Source organism: Tachyglossus aculeatus, chromosome 9 (assembly GCF_015852505.1).
Source record: "Tachyglossus aculeatus isolate mTacAcu1 chromosome 9, mTacAcu1.pri, whole genome shotgun sequence".
Classification (NCBI taxonomy): Eukaryota; Metazoa; Chordata; class Mammalia; order Monotremata; family Tachyglossidae; genus Tachyglossus; species Tachyglossus aculeatus.
The window spans coordinates 53,850,660-53,867,571 of record NC_052074.1 but is presented as its reverse complement, the minus strand read 5'-3'; the positions used below and the strand labels follow the sequence as shown (position 1 = coordinate 53,867,571).

Genomic DNA, 16,912 nt, shown 5'->3' with positions numbered 1-16,912 from the left:
AAACAGTTAAAGATGGTGATCACAGATTGTGACTCACCCTCAATCTGCCCTTGAATCAAGATGTAAACAGCATCAAATGAAGGCCTGAACCCTTGACTCCTTATTCATTCATTCAATCGTATTTATTGAGCGCTTACTGTATGCAGAGCACTGTACTAAGCGCTTGGGAAGCACAAGTTGGCAACATATAGAGACGGTCCCTACCCAAAAACGGGCTCACAGTCTGAAAGTGAAACAAAACGAAACATGTGGACAGGTGTCAAGTCATCAGAACAAATAGAATTAAAGCTAAATGCACATCATTAACAAAATAAATAGAATAGTTAAATATGTACAAGTAAAATACAGTAACAAATCTGTACCAACATATATACAGGTGCTGCGGGGAGGGGAAGAAGGTACGGCGGGGGGGATGGGGAGGAGGAGAGGAAAAATGGGGGCTCAGTCTGGGAAGGCCTCTTGGAGGAGGTGAGCTCTCAGTAGGGCTTTGAAGACAGGAAGAGAGCTAGCTTGGCGGATGTGTGGAGGGAGGGCATTCCAGGCCGGGGGAGGACGTGGGCCGGGGGTCGACAGCGGGACAGGTGAAAATGAGGTACGGTGAGGAGGTTGGCGGCAGAGGAGCGGAGGGTGCGGGCTGGGCTGGAGAAGGAGAGAAGGGAGGTGAGGTAGGAGGGGGCGAGGGGATGGAGAGCCTTGAAGCCGAGGGTGAGGAGTTTTTGCTTGATGCGAAGGTTGACAGGCAGCCACTGGAGATTTTCGAGGAGGGGAGTAACATGCCCAGAGCGTTTCTGCACAAGGATGATCCGGGCAGCCTTAGAAACCTTTTAAGTACTGAACAGTTTAGAAACTTTATGAAAGAACTACTTTATAGACATTCAAAATGAATTCTAATTTCAGCTCTCATTCAAGTATTTATTGGGCACCTACTGTGTTCAAAGCGAAATATTAAGTGCTTGGAAGAGTATAACTAAGAAAGAGAAACTGTTCCTGCCTTCGGGGAGCTTAAAATCTAAACCGGGGAGACGGACAGAAACTAGACTCAAGACTGACAGAAATAAAATGCCACGGTTAGTGAAAGCACAAGTATGGAAGGATAAACATATAAGCATATATTAAAATACATAAAACCTATTAATATGTAAAACTGAATATGCATATAAATACTATGGATGATTGTTAGAGGGATGTGACCTGGATAAGGGGAAGTTAATCAGCTTTCAACTATGGTCTTTTGATGGATGGAGCACAAAGGACAACTCAGCCCACTACCAAAACCTCAAGACCATCTGGGGTTCCTGGGAGTCAATTCTTCATGGATATGAAGTCCCTCAGACTTTGAGCTCATTATAGGCAGGGAATATGTCTACCAACTCTTGTAATGTACTCTCCCAAGCACTTAGTACAGTGCTCTGCACACAGTAAGCACTCAATCAATACAACTGATTGATTGATATGGCCTTAGAGTGACTGGAGACCCTCTCCAATCACACAGTGATAACTATAGCCATTCAGCTGAAAATCATCTCCCACCAGAAATGATATCAGTCTGAGGAGAGAGGGACAAGAGATGAAAAAAAGAATAAGGGGAGTAGATTTAGAGAAAAATCTTAGTTCTGAATCCTTTTAAGGTTCTCTAATCTAAACCAAAACCCATTATAGTGAAGGATAATTGGTGAGGGCAAGAGGGAAAAAAAAGCGGTCATATAAATTATTTGCTGCAAAAGTATTTACTGAAATGGTTTCTCCTGGACTTTCTTTTTGAAGGCGTGTTCATACCAGAAAGGGACACATGGCCTGACATAACTTCAAGGCTAAAAAAATGCTGGCTTCAGTTCAGTTCTTCAGAAGCAGTTACTGAGCACCTACTATATGCAGAGCCTTCTACTAGGTCCTTGGAATAGTACAATAAAAACAAGAAAAGGTCCGCACGCTCAATGAGCTTACAATCGAATAGAAGAGATTGGCAGATGTGAACTGAATAATAATAATAATGATGATGGCATTTGTTAAGCGCTTACTAAGTGCCCAGCACCGTTCTAAGCACTGGGGTAGATAGAAGGTAATGAGGTTGTCCCACATAGGGCTCACAGCCTTAAACCTCATTTTACAGATGAGGTAACTGAGGCACAGAGAAGTCAAGTGACTTGCCCAAAGTCACGCGGCTGATCGTCAATGGAAATACGAGGAAAGAAAACTGGTAACAACAAAATAAGAGCAAAAAACAATGAAGAAATTGATATGCACACAGGCGCTTAAGAGTAACTGATGGGACGGCATGATCAGGGAGACGTGAAATAGCCAGGGAATTCCTCCTGGAAGGGTGAGAGGTTAGAAAGGCATTGCCAATGGGGAGAGAGTAGTTTGGAAAACTTGAGAGCTTTCCAGGCAGAGGGAAGGATACACACAAAAGATCAGAGTCAGGAGAGTCAACGGCAAGGTACACCTATGAGATTACCCGAAGAAGAGCAAAATCTGTAAGCTGGGGTAGGACAACTCAAAAAGGAGTACACAGAAGGTAAGAATGGGGCAGCTGAAGCCAATGGCTAAGAGTTTCTCCAAGAGAAAGAGCACTGGACATATGTAGGTTCTTGAAGAAGGGAGATAGTCTCCCTTTCTGCTTAGGTTCAACTATCTGATTGCTTTTAAGGGTATTTATTAACAGCTCCATAATTCTGTGCCACCAATTGCTGTGTTCATTAATTGCATATAGATTTTAATAGGCAGCCCAATCAACCTTCATTTTTCAGTTACTGAACCCTGTATTAGACCCAAATAATTAAACCTCTAAAATAAGAAAAGCAAGCAAACAAAAACCGCCTTTAAAAGGCAATAAAAGAACTATCCCCTCTAGAGGGAACCACCATACAGCTCTTCCAAGAATTTGACTGCTACTGACTGAGCCAAAATACTGGACTGGATGGACCACTTTGAGTAATGGCTTTGGCTTATCTACTTTATGAATGGTAGGCTGTGTCCAAAAAGACGTGAAAAACGGTTGAGACCCATGAAATAGAGCCACAGATCAGTCAGAAAAATGACCCAGGAGTTGGCAATGTGAGCTTCTAAAACCAATAGTGAGAGTAAGAAAAGAAACTATTATATAGAAGGGGATTTTTGACCCCTCAAAAAACAGTTCTAAAGATAACTGTGTAGCTGGTGCATTTTCCAGACTGCCGCACTAGTGAAAGCTTCCTTTTTAAAAAGTCAGGAAAACAATACTTTCAAATCTTAATCTGGTTCTTTCCACTTTTAATTTTAAAATGTCTTAACAGTAAAAGTCACAAAATCATAAGCTAGAGTTGAACAATTGAGGGAATTAATTTGCAGTACTAGAACATGTCTTATAATTGTTTTTTAAAATTGAGAAATAAGATTTGCATTTTTAATCAAACACTGATTAGGATTTCTGACTTAGTCCTAGCTCTACCACTGATTGAGAAAGGTGCTTAAATGTGTTTTGTTTTGATGTACTCTCCCAACAGTTAATACAGTGCTTTGTACTACATGAAAAGCACTGTTGCCTAGTGGATAGAGCACGGGCCTACGAGTCAGAAGGACCTGGGTTCTAAGCCTGTCACCACCACTTGCCTGCTCTGTGATCTTGGGCAAGTCACTTCACTCCTTTTTGCCTCAGTTACCTCATCTTTAAAATGGGAATTTTAAGACCGTGAGCCCCCTGTGGGACATGGACTGTGTCCAACTTGATTAACTTGTCTCTACCCCAGTACTTAGTACAGTGCCTGGCACAGAGTAAGCACATAACAACTACCATCAAAAAAATCAAAACACAAAGCTGCTCAATTAAATCTTCTGATCAGCTGAGGCTAAGTTTTTCAATCTTTAAAGACATTACCCTCTTGCCCCCTTCTCTTCAAAACGATAGATGAACAAAATGAGCAAATACACATGAAAATGATTTAAATTATTTGGGAAAATACCTCTATAAATCTAAACTATACTGTATTCTAAACTCCAACAATGAAGCTGGCAGACGTCTCTTTATTTTAATTACCTTTGTGTGTGGACAAAAAACCAGAAAGCTTTACAGGGATGAAGGAGACGATGTCCAAGTCACATCAAGAATTGAGTAATACGAACAATGCTACTTAATCGGACAGGTAGGCTGAATTTTTTGCACAACTGACATAAAATGGGAAATCCTTCCATTTCTTGTCATTTCTACATGCGGAAGAAAAGTTTGAGGAAAAGTTCAAAATTTATGAATCAAACACTCCCCAGTGGGGTAGGTATTGTAAAAGGCACAGGACCTATCTCTACCATAAATCTCTCACAACATGCAGTCTTGTGCAGTCAAATGCACAATAATCTGAAATAAGATCATTTATATTCCACCTGGCACATAGATACATTACGTTAGTATAATTAAATATGCATTGGGAGGATCTTTAAAACTCAGAGCTCAGCACTGAGCAATACCACATTTTGTGTCGCTTTTCAAATGATATATGAACTACTTCTGGAATTCTTGCCCAACAAGGCAGATGGCAAAACAATACATTTGCATCTCCTCTCTTATTTATAGATGCCCGATTTCCATAGCCTTGGTACAAAATACCACCACTTCAATCCACATGAAAGTAGCTCTCTTTCTTCATGTTTTAAGCTCACCTGATCTATCTGTAAGATGTCATCGCACTATTATTACTTCTGTTCTACATATGCAACCTAAATTATAAAATGACCACAACCTAAAAACCAAACAGGGATAGAGGATTACGTAGGGAATAGAGGGTTCTGGAATGGGCTAGGATGGCTTCAGAATTCCACCTCACCTCTTCGCAATAGATGAGCAATAACAACCTAATAATTATCGTATTTGTTAAGCACTTACTGTATGCCAGGCACAATTTACTAAGTGCTGGGGTGGATACAAGCAAATCATGTTGGACACGGTCCCGGTCCCACAGTCTCAATCCCCATTTAACAGATAAGGTAACTGAACGCAGAGAAGTGACTTACTTGCCCAAGGTCACACAGCAGACAAGTGGTGGACAGGATTGGAATTCATGACCTTCTGACTCCCAGAAGTAAAATAAGTAAATCAGTAAAATAGCTGCACCAACATCAACTGATAGGGCATTTGGGGAAATGATTAAGCGCAGTTTACAGTTCAGGGACTGTGTTGGAAGAACCAAGGGATGGTAACCAGTGAGGTACCAATAAAATACTGAGCACTTAATTATAGGCAAAACACAAACCTAGGTGCTTAGGAAAATCCGGAGTTTACAAGCTATTGGAAGAGAATTCATCAGCACGAAGCAGTGTGGTCTAATGGAAAGGACAGGGCAATGGGAGTGGGAGACCTAGAATGGGAGTCAGAGACCTAGATTCCAATCCCGGCTCTGCTGTGTGACCTCGGGCAAGTCACTTAACTTCTCCGTGCCTCATTTCCCTCATCTGCAGAATGTGGATTCACTATCCGTTCTCTCTCCCACTTGGACTGTGAGCCTCCCTGTGGAACCTGGTTATCCTGTACCTGCCCCAGGGCTTAGTATAGTGCTAGGCACAATCAATCAATCAATCAATCGATCGTATTTATTGAGCGCTTACTGTGTGGGAAGTACAAGTCGGCAACATATAGAGACAGTCCCTACCCAACAGCGGGCTCACAGTCTAGAAGGGGGAGACAGACAACAAAACAAAACATATTAACTAAATAGAATAAGAGCTTAACAAATACCACAACTATTATTATCAGAGAACTTCAAGTGCGCTCGGTAAATACTGAGACAGGGTGAGATGTACCCAGAACTGTCCAATTTCCACTTTGCTACAATTCAGAAGTGGCCCCGGGGGGTTACCTTGTACCTACCCCCAATTCTCAGTGTTTGGCGCACAGAACGTGCCTTAGTAAACATCAATATTGCTAGTTTCTGGTGTGGTGGCAGACCCTACCCCTGCAGTTTTTTCCGACCTCTAATCCAATCATAGGTACGTGGCCTTGGAAGGCTCTGATGGGTCTGGCAAAGAAATGTCCAACTACATTACCGTACAAAATCTCCCAAGGGTTTCACAGGCTACCTTTATATAGTTAGCAATAGCCCCACACCAGCCGTCAGCTGACCGGTTAACTAGACGTCAGTCAAAATGTCCACTAGATACAAAATAACGTACTAGGAGCTGTGGGAAATTACAAATAAAGTAGAAGACATACTCCTGGCCCTCAAGGAGGAGTATGGTGAAACCTAGTGGTTACTTAACATCCATTACTGACTGTACACAAATCTCTGGCTGAGAAAATGAGAAACGGCTCTAATGAACCGAACTCCAGATTGTTTTCAAATCCCTTCCTGCGCTTTATTTCCAAACCAAGAGTTGGGAAGCGAGGCGGAAGCCAGAACCAGATGGGATGGTGGGAAGGTGGGGCAGGTCCTTTCTCAGAAGGAAAAAAGTGCTTATCCCACCTCACAACTGAGCAACTTGTACCTGAACGTGTTTCATCAGGGGAATGTGACAATCGCCGCGAACCCTCCACACTATAATAATTCACTGAATAACTAGGAAACTACTCTCCAGCCAGTACCGTTTCCTACACTGTACAGGTTGCTTCTGACGGTCTCCCAGGCCAATCCTGATGGAACCAATTTTACTCATCATAATCATCATCAATCGTATTTATTGAGCGCTTACTGTGTGCAGAGCACTGTACTAAGCGCTTGGGAAGTACAAGTTGGCAACATATAAAGACAGTCCCTACCCACCAGTGGGCTCACAGTCTAAAAGGGGGAGACAGAGAACAAAACCAAACATACTAACAAAATAAAATAGAATAGATATGTACAAGTAAAATAAATAAATAAATAAATAGAGTAACAAATACGTACAAACATATATGTACAAACATATATGTACAAATATGTACAAACATATATATATGTACAAATTTATATATGTATATACAGGTGCTGTGGGGAAGGCAGCTCAAATAGGCAACTCAAATAGGCAGCTTCGGTAAAACCGCTCTTCTGTTCCTGAATAATTTTTAACGCAACCAGGGACAATGATGTCAAGGCAGTGAACCTCACATGAGAGGAGAATTATGAGGAAGGGGGAAAAGGTGTCAACTAAAAGGCTCAAAAGCTCATAGAAAGTCGATTAAAAGCGCGTTCATTCGATCGTACTTGCAGAGCACTGTACTAAGCGCTTAAAAGTTTAAGATGGGGCCTTACGAGCTCTCAAAGGAGGACGGGGTCTAGAGTATAGCAGCTAGTGACCAAAGGTCCAAATCTCCCTTTGAAGCCACGAGGTCCCTTTTGGAGTCCACCTCCCTGGCAGGGTAGCAGGAGGGCTGCCGCATCCATGAGGATTTCCAGAATCTGGGATTCTCCTCTCCGGGGATCTCCTCTCTGGAACTTTCTCCCCCCCAGACCCGACCAGACCTCCCCTCCCCATTTGGCAGCCAAACCCTTTGCCCAAAGATTTTGTAAGACACCCCACCCCACCCCCCTGTCTTGGCGTTGCAGGCCTGGGAGTCAGAAGGTCATGGGTTCCAATCCTGACTCCTGCACTTCATTCATTCAGCCGTATTTATTGAGCGCTTACTGTGTGCGCAGCACTGTACGAAGCGCTTGGGAAGTCCAAGTCGGCAACATATAGAGACGGTCCCTACCCAACAACGAGCTTGCAGTCTCGCAGACAAAAAAACAAAACGTGGAGACACGTAGACACTCATCTGCCGTGCGACCTTGGGCGGTTCACTTTACTCTTCTGTGCCTCAGTTCCCTCATCTGTAAAATGGGGGTTGAGACTGTGGGCCCCACGTGGGACAAGGGGCTGTGTCTAACCCAGTGAGAGGCAGAGTGGCTCGGTGGAAAGAGCCCGGGCTTGGGAGTCAGAGGTCACGGGTTCGAATTCCGACCCCGCCACTTGGCAGCTGTGTGACCTTAACTTCTCTGTGCCTCAGTGACCTCATCTGTAAAATGGGGATGAAGACTGTGAGCCCCATGTGGGACAACCTGATCATCTCGTATCCCCCCCAGCGCTTAGAACAGTGCTCCGCACGTAGTAAGCGCTTAACAAATACCATCATTATTAACCCGATTTGCTCGGATCCACCCCAGCTCTTAGTACAGTGCCTTGCACATAGTCAGCGCATCCCAACTACGATGACTGTTAATAAAACTCTTTGCGAAGGTGGCCCCTTCCCCTGGTCTAACCCCCCCCGACCTGATGCAAAAACCCGGGCTTGGGAGTCAGGGGTTGTGGGTTCCAATCCCAGCTCCGCTACTTGTCAGCTGGGTGACTTTGGGCAAGTCACTTTACTCCTCTGGGCCTCAGTTACCTCATCTGTAAAATGTGGCTGAAGACTGTGAGCCCCACGAGGGAAAACCTGATTACCTTGTATTCATTCATTCAATCGTATTTTTTGAGCGCTTACTGTGTGCAGAGCACTGTACTAAGCGCTTGGAAAGTATAAGCTGGCAACATATAGAGACGGTCCCTACCCAACAACGGGCGTCTACCCTAGCGCGTAGTAAGCGCGTAACAAATGCCGACTTCTACTTCCCAAGCACTTAGTAGAGTACTCTACACACAGTAAGTGCTCAATAAATACGACTGAATGAATAAATGAACGAACAAATACCATCATTATTATTATTAACCCGATTTGCTCGGAACCACCCCAGCCTGCTCAGAGTCAGTGTGTCCCAAATACGATGATTGTCAATAATAATAATGATGGCATTTGTTAAGCGCTTAATATGTGCAAAGCACTGTTCTAAGCGCTGGGGGGAATACAAGGTGATCAGGTTGTCCCATGGGGGGCTCACAATCTTAATCCCCATTTGACAGATGAGGTAACTGAGGCCCAGAGAAGTTAAGTGACTTGCCCAAAGTCACACAGCCGATTAGTGGCGGAGCCGGGATTAGAACCCATGACCTCTGACTCCCAAGCCCGGGCTCTTTCCACTGAGCCATGCTGCCTCTACTCTGTCTCCCCATCCCCCCGCCCTACCTCCTTCCCCTCCCCACGGCACCTGTACATATATATTTGTAGAGATTTATTACTCTGTTTATTACTTGTACGTATTTACTATTTATTTTGTTAATGATGTGCATGTAGCTTTAATTCTATTTATTCTGACGATTTTGACACCTGTCTACGTGTTTTGTTTTGTGGTCTGTCTCCCCCTCCTAGACTGCGAGCCCGTTGTTGGGTAGGGGGCCGTCTCTAGATTCATTCATTCAATCGTATGTATTGATCGCTTACTGTGTGCAGAGCACTGTACTAAGCGCTTGGGAAGTACAAGTTGGCAACATCTAGAGACGGTCCCTACCCAACAGCGGGCTCACAGTCTAGAAGAGCCCAACAGCGGGCTCACAGAGAAGCGGCGTGGCTCAATGGAAAGAGCCCTGGCTTTGGAGTCAGAGGTCAGGGGTTCAAATCCCGGCTCCGCCAACTGTCAGCTGTGTGACTTTGGGCAAGTCACTTAACTTCTCTGGGCCTCAGTCCCCTCATCTGTCAAATGGGGATTAAGACTGTGAGCCCACCGTGGGACAACCTGATCACCTTGTAACCTCCCCAGCGCTTAGAACGGTGCTTTGCACATAGTAAGCGCTTAACAAATGCCATCATTATTATCACTAACAATCATCGTATTTAGGATGCACTGACTTTGAGCAGGCTGGGGTGGTTTTTTGTTTGTACGTATTTATTACTCTATTTATTTTACTTGTACATATTTATTCTATTTATTTTACTTTATTAATATGTTTTGTTTTGTTCTGTCTCACCCTTCTAGACTGTGAGCCCGCTGTTGGGTGGGGACCGTCTCTAGATGTTGCCAACTTGTACTTCCCAAGCGCTTAGTACAGTGATCGGGCCCCAGTGACCTCTGACCTCAGTGACAGCACAGAGTAAGCGCTCAATAAGTACGAATGAATGAATGAATGAATGAGGGCGGTCCCCTCCTCCGGCCCCCCCGCTGGCCGGGCCCCAGTGACCTCTGACCTCAGTGACAGCACACAGTAAGCGCTCAATAAATACGACCGAATGAATGAATGAACAAAAGAATGAAGGCGGTCCCCTCCTCCGGCCTCCCGGCTGGCCGGGCCCCAGTGACCTCTGACCTCAGTGACAGCACACAGTAACTGCTCAATAAATACGACTGAATGAGTGAATGAATGACTGCATGACTGACTGACTGAATGAATGAATGAATGAAGGCGGTCCCCTCCTCCGGCCCCCCGGCCGGCTGGGCCCCGGTGATCTCTGACCTCAGTGACAGCACACAGTAAGCGCTCCATAAATACGACTGAATGACTGAATTATTGAATGAATGAATGAATGAATGAGGGCGGTCCCCTCCTCCGGCCTCCTGGCTGGCCGGGCCCCAGTAACCTCTGACCTCAGTGACAGCACACAGTAAGTGCTCAATAAATACGAATGAATGAATGAATGAATGAATGAAGGCGGTCCCCTCCTCCAGCCCCAGTGACCTCTGACCTCAGCGACAGCACACAGCGCTCAATAAATACGACTGAATGAGTGAATGAATGACTGAATGAATGAATGAAGGCGGCCCCCTCCTCCGGCCCCCCCGGCCGGCCGGGCCCGGTGACCTCTGACCTCTGACCTCAGTGGCAGCACACAGTAAGCGCTCAATAAATACGACTGAATGAATGAAAGCGGGTCCCTCCTCCGGCCTCCCGGCTGGCCGGGCCCCAGTGACCTGTGACCTCAGTGACAGCACACAGTAAGCGCTCCATAAATACGACTGAATGAATGAATGAATGAATGATTGAATGAATGAATGAAGAGTGAAGGCGGTCCCCTCCTCCGGCCCCCCGGCTGTCCGGGTCCCGGTGACCTCTGACCTCAGTGACAGCACCCAATAGGTGCTCAATAAATACGACTGAATGAATGAATGAGGGCGGTCCCCTCCTCCGGCCCCCCGGCTGATCGGGCCCCAGTGACCTCTGACCTCAGTGACAGCACAGAGTAAGCGCTCAATAAATACGAATGAATGAATGAATGAATGGGCGGTCCCCTCCTCCGGCCCCCCGGCTGGCCAGGCCCCAGTGATCTCTGACCTCTGTGACAGCACACAGTAAGCGCTCCATAAATACGATTGAATGAATGAATGCATGAATGAGTGAATGAATGAAGGCGGTCCCTTCCTCCGGCCCCCCGGCTGTCCGGGCCCCAGTGACCTCTGACCTCAGTGACAGCACACAGTAAGCGCTCACTAAACACGACCGAATGAATGAATGAATGATTGAATGAATGAATGAATGAGGGCGGTCCCCTCCTCCGGCTCCCCAGCCGGCCGGGCCCCGGTGACCTCTGACCTCAGTGACAGCGCAGTAAGCGCTTAATAAATACGACTGAATGAATGAATGAAGGCGGTCCCCTCCTCCGGCCCCAGTGACCTCTGACCTCAGCAACAGCACACAGTAAGCGCTCACTAAATACGACCGAATGAATGAATGAATGAATGAAGGCGGTCCCCTCCTCCGGCCTCCCGGGCTCCAGTGACCTCTGACCTCAGTGACAGCACACAGTAAGCGCTCACTAAATACGACCGAATGAATGAATGAATGAATGAGGGCGGTCCCCTCCTCCGGCCTCCCGGCTGGCCGGGCCCCGGCGACCTCTGACCTCAGTGACAGCACAGTAAGCGCTTAATAAATACGACTGAATGAATGAATGAAGGCGGTCCCCTCCTCCGGCCCCAGTGACCTCTGACCTCAGTGACAGCACACAGTAAGCGCTCACTAAATACGACTGACTGACAATGAATGAATGAATGAGTGAAGGCGGTCCCCTCCTCCGGCCTCCCGGCTGTCCGGGCCCCGGCGACCTCTGACCTCAGTGACAGCACCCAATAGGTGCTCAATAAATACGATTGAATGAATGAATGATTGAATAAATGAATGAAGGCAGTCCCCTCCTCCGGCCCCAGTGACCTCTGACCTCAGCGACAGCACACAGTAAGCGCTCACTAAATACGACTGAATGAATGAATGAATGAAGGCGGTCCCCTCCTCCGGCCTCCCGGGCTGCAGTGACCTCTGACCTCAGTGACAGCACACAGTAAGCGCTCACTAAATACGACCGAATGAATGAATGAATGAATGAGGGCGGTCCCCTCCTCCGGCCTCCCGGCTGGCCGGGCCCCGGCGACCTCTGACCTCAGTGACAGCACAGTAAGCGCTTAATAAATACGACTGAATGAATGAATGAAGGCGGTCCCCTCCTCCGGCCCCAGTGACCTCTGACCTCAGTGACAGCACACAGTAAGCGCTCACTAAATACGACTGACTGACAATGAATGAATGAATGAGTGAAGGCGGTCCCCTCCTCCGGCCTCCCAGCTGTCCGGGCCCCGGCGACCTCTGACCTCAGTGACAGCACCCAATAGGTGCTCAATAAATACGATTGAATGAATGAATGATTGATTAAATGAATGAAGGCAGTCCCCTCCTCCGGCCCCCCGGCTGGCCGGGCCCCGGTGACCTCTGACCTCAGTGACAGCACAGAATAAATGCTCAATAAATACGACTGACTGAATGAATGAATGAAGGCGGTCCCCTCCTCCGGCCTCCCGGGCTCCAGTGACCTCTGACCTCAGTGACAGCACACAGTAAGCGCTCAATAAAAACGATTGAATGAATGAATGAATGAATGAATGAATAAATGAATGAAGGCAGTCCCCTCCTCCGGCCTCCCGGCTGGCCGGGCCCCGGTGACCTCTGACCTCAGTGACAGCACACAGTAAGCGCTGAATAAGTACGATTGAATGAATGAATGAAGGCGGTCCCCTCCTCCGGCCCCAGTGACAGCACACAGTAAGTGCTCAATAAACACGACTGAATGAATGAATGAATGAATGAATGAAAGCGGGTCCCTCCTCCGGCCCCCCGGCTGGCCGGGCCCCGGTGACCTCTGACCTCAGTGACAGCACACAGTAAGCGCTCCATAAATACGATTGAATGAATGAATGAAGGCGGTCCCCTCCTCCGGCCTCCCGGGCTCCAGTGACCTCTGACCTCAGTGACAGCACACAGTAAGCGCTCACTAAACACGACCGAATGAATGAATGAATGATTGAATGAATGAATGAATGAGGGCGGTCCCCTCCTCCGGCTCCCCGGCCGGCCGGGCCCCGGTGACCTCTGACCTCAGTGACAGCGCAGTAAGCGCTTAATAAATACGACTGAATGAATGAATGAAGGCGGTCCCCTCCTCCGGCCCCGGTGACCTCTGACCTCAGCAACAGCATACAGTAAGCGCTCACTAAATACGACCGAATGAATGAATGAATGATTGAATGAAGGAAGGCGGTCCCCTCCTCCGGCCCCAGTGACCTCTGACCTCAGCGACAGCACACAGTAAGCGCTCACTAAATACGACCGAATGAATGAATGAATGATTGAATGAATGAATGAAGGCGGTCCCCTCCTCCGGCCCCAGTGACCTCTGACCTCAGCGACAGCACACAGTAAGCGCTCACTAAATACGACCGAATGAATGAATGAATGATTGAATGAATGAAGGCGGTCCCCTCCTCCGGCCCCAGTGACCTCTGACCTCAGCGACAGCACACAGTAAGCGCTCACTAAATACGACCGAATGAATGAATGAATGATTGAATGAATGAATGAAGGCGGTCCCCTCCTCCGGCCCCAGTGACCTCTGACCTCAGCGACAGCACACCGTAAGCGCTCACTAAACACGACCGAATGAATGAATGATTGAATGACTGAATGAATGAGGGCGGTCGCCTCCTCCGGCCCCCCGGCTGTCCGGGCCCCGGTGACCTCTGACCCCTCCGTGCCAGCTCGGTGTCCCTCCCTCCGCCCTCCCTCCGCCCGGCTCGCTCGCTCACCCGCTCTCCCGCATGACGTTCCCGTCGCCGCAGTCGCAGGCGCCGCCGGCCTGGCTGCGGAACATGTTGAAGTCGTGCCCGGCGTGGTCTCCCTGGTGGAAGCAGTCGGCGCACAGGGACATGCAGGGGGAGATGCCGCAGGTGCGGCAGCGGTAGGCCACGAAGTTGGCGGTCCACACCAGGCCGCACAGCGCCGCGGGGTCGTAGGCCCGCACGGCCGCGCAGAAGGCCTCGTAGCTGTCCCCGCCCGCCAGGAGGCACTTGCACCAGTCCAGGGCCTCCGCCTCCGCCTCGCCCGGAGCCGGCGCCGGCTCCCCCGCCTCCGCCTCCGCCTCCTCCGCCGCGGGCCGCCGGGCGCCCAGCACCCGCTCCAGCAGCGCCCGCAGCTCCTCGGCGCCGGCCCGGTTGTCCGGCCGGCTCAGCAGCGCCTTCAGACGCGCCGCCACCGCCGGCTTCGGACGCTCCCCGCGCCCGGACGACGGACCGCCCGCCGCCGCCGCCGCCATGATGAGACCTCAGAAAGCGGAGGCCCCAGCGGCTCCTCCCTCACACCGCTCCGCCCGCACGGGGGGAGGGGGGCGGGGGGAGGAGGAGCCGCGCTGGGCCCCGACTCTCGCGATATCTCCAGGAGGACCCGCCGCGCTGCTCCCTCCCTCCCTCCCTCCCCCGCCCAACTCTCGCGATATCATCCCACCTCGGCTCCTCCCTCACACCGCTCCGCCCGCGGGGAGGGGGGGAGGGGGGAGGAGGAGCCACGCTGGGCCCCAACTCTCGCGATATCATCCCACCTCGGCCCCTCCCTCACACCGCTCCGCCCGCACGGGGAGGGGCGGGGGGAGGAGCCGCGCTGGGCCCCGACTCTCGCGATGTCATCCCACCTCGGCTCCTCCCTCACGCCCCTCCCCCCGCGGGGAGGGGCCGCGCTGGGCCCCAACTCTCGCGATATCTCCAGGAGGACCCGCCGCGCTGCTCCCTCCCCCCGCCCCCCGCGCCCAACTCTCGCGATATCATCCCACCTCGGCTCCTCCCTCACACCGCTCCGCCCGCACGGGGAGGGGCGGGGGGAGGAGCCGCGCTGGGCCCCGACTCTCGCGATATCTCCAGGAGGATCCGCCGCGCTCCCCGCCCCCCCCCCGCCCAACTCTCGCGATATCATCCCACCTCGGCCGTTCGCCCCGCTTCTCCTCAGCAGCTCTGCCAGTTTCCTCACTACAGTCGTTCATTCATTCAGTCGTATTTATTCATTCATTCATTCATTCAATCGTATTTATTGAGCGCTGATTGGGTGCGGAGCGCTGTACTAAGCGCTTGGGAAGGGCAAGTTGGCTTCATTCATTCAATCGTATTCGTATTCATTCATTCATTCAATGGTATTTATTGAGCGCTGACTGGGTGCGGAGCGCTGTACTAAGCGCTTGGGAAGGACAAGTTGGCTTCATTCATTCAATCGTATTCGTATTTATTCATTCATTCATTCAATCGTATTTATTGAGCGCTGACTGGGCACGGAGCGCTGTACTAAGCGCCTGGGAAGGACAAGTTGGCTTCATTCATTCATTCAATCGTATTCGTATTCATTCATTCATTCATTCATTCATTCATTCAATGGTATTTATTGAGCGCTGACTGGGCGCGGAGCGCTGTGCTAAGCACTTGGGAAGGGCAAGTTGGCTTCATTCATTCAATCGTATTAGTATTTAGTCATTCATTCATTCAATCGTATTTATTGAGCGCTGACTCGGTGCGGAGCGCTGTGCTAAGCGCTTGGGATAGTACAAGTTGGCTTCATTCATTCAATCATTCAATCAATCGTATTTATTGACCGCTGACTGGGCGCGGAGCGCTGTACTAAGCGCTTGGGAAGGACAAGTTGGCTTCATTCATTCAATCGTATTCGTATTTATTCATTCATTCAATCGTATTGAGCGCTGACTGGGTGTGGAGCGCTGTGCTAAGCGCTTGGGAAGGGCAAGTTGGCTTCATTCATTCAGTCGTGTTCGTATTTATTCATTCATTCATTCAATCGTATTTATTGAGCGCTGACTGGGTGCTGAGTGCTGTACTAAGCGCTTGGGAAGGACAAGTTGGCTTCATTCATTCAATCGTATTCGTATGTATTCATTCATTCAATGGTATTTATTGAGCGCTGACGGCGTGGAGCGCTGTGCTAAGCGCTTGGGAAGTGCAAGTTGGCTTCATTCATTCAATCGTATTCGTATTCATTCATTCAATCGTATTTATTGAGCGCTGACGGTGTGGAGCGCTGTACTAAGCGCTTGGGAAGGACAAGTTGGCTTCATTCATTCAATCGTATTCGTATGTATTCATTCATTCAATCGTATTGAGCGCTGACTGGGTGTGGAGCGCTGTGCTAAGCGCTTGGGAAGGGCAAGTTGGCTTCATTCATTCAGTCGTGTTCGTATTTATTCATTCATTCATTCAATCGTATTTATTGAGCACTGACTGGGTGCTGAGTGCTGTACTAAGCGCTTGGGAAGGACAAGTTGGCTTCATTCATTCAATCGTATTCGTATGTATTCATTCATTCAATGGTATTTATTGAGCGCTGACGGCGTGGAGCGCTGTGCTAAGCGCTTGGGAAGTGCAAGTTGGCTTCATTCATTCAATCGTATTCGTATTCATTCATTCAATCGTATTTATTGAGCGCTGACGGTGTGGAGCGCTGTACTAAGCGCTTGGGAAGGACAAGTTGGCTTCATTCATTCAATCGTATTCGTATGTATTCATTCATTCAATGGTATTTATTGAGCGCTGACGGCGTGGAGCGCTGTGCTAAGCGCTTGGGAAGTGCAAGTTGGCTTCATTCATTCAATCGTATTCGTATTCATTCATTCAATCGTATTTATTGAGCGCTGACGGTGTGGAGCGCTGTACTAAGCGCTTGGGAAGGACAAGTTGGCTTCATTCATTCAATCGTATTCGTATGTATTCATTCATTCAATGGTATTTATTGAGCGCTGACGGCGTGGAGCGCTGTGCTAAGCGCTTGGGAAGTGCAAGTTGGCTTCATTCATTCAATCGTATTCGTATTCATTCAT

At 48.9% G+C, this 16,912-nt stretch overlaps 1 protein-coding gene across 1 annotated transcript in view; it reads right to left on the bottom strand.

Annotated features, from left to right (window-relative positions):
- UBR3 (ubiquitin protein ligase E3 component n-recognin 3) overlaps window positions 1-14,359 on the bottom strand; it is a 152,716-nt gene extending 138,357 nt beyond the window's left edge. Inside the window, exon 1 of the mRNA XM_038750895.1 lies at window positions 13,854-14,359. Within this exon, the coding sequence (XP_038606823.1) occupies window positions 13,854-14,359 (506 nt within the window). The remainder of the gene's footprint in view (window positions 1-13,853) is intronic.
- Window positions 14,360-16,912: the final 2,553 nt, after the last annotated feature.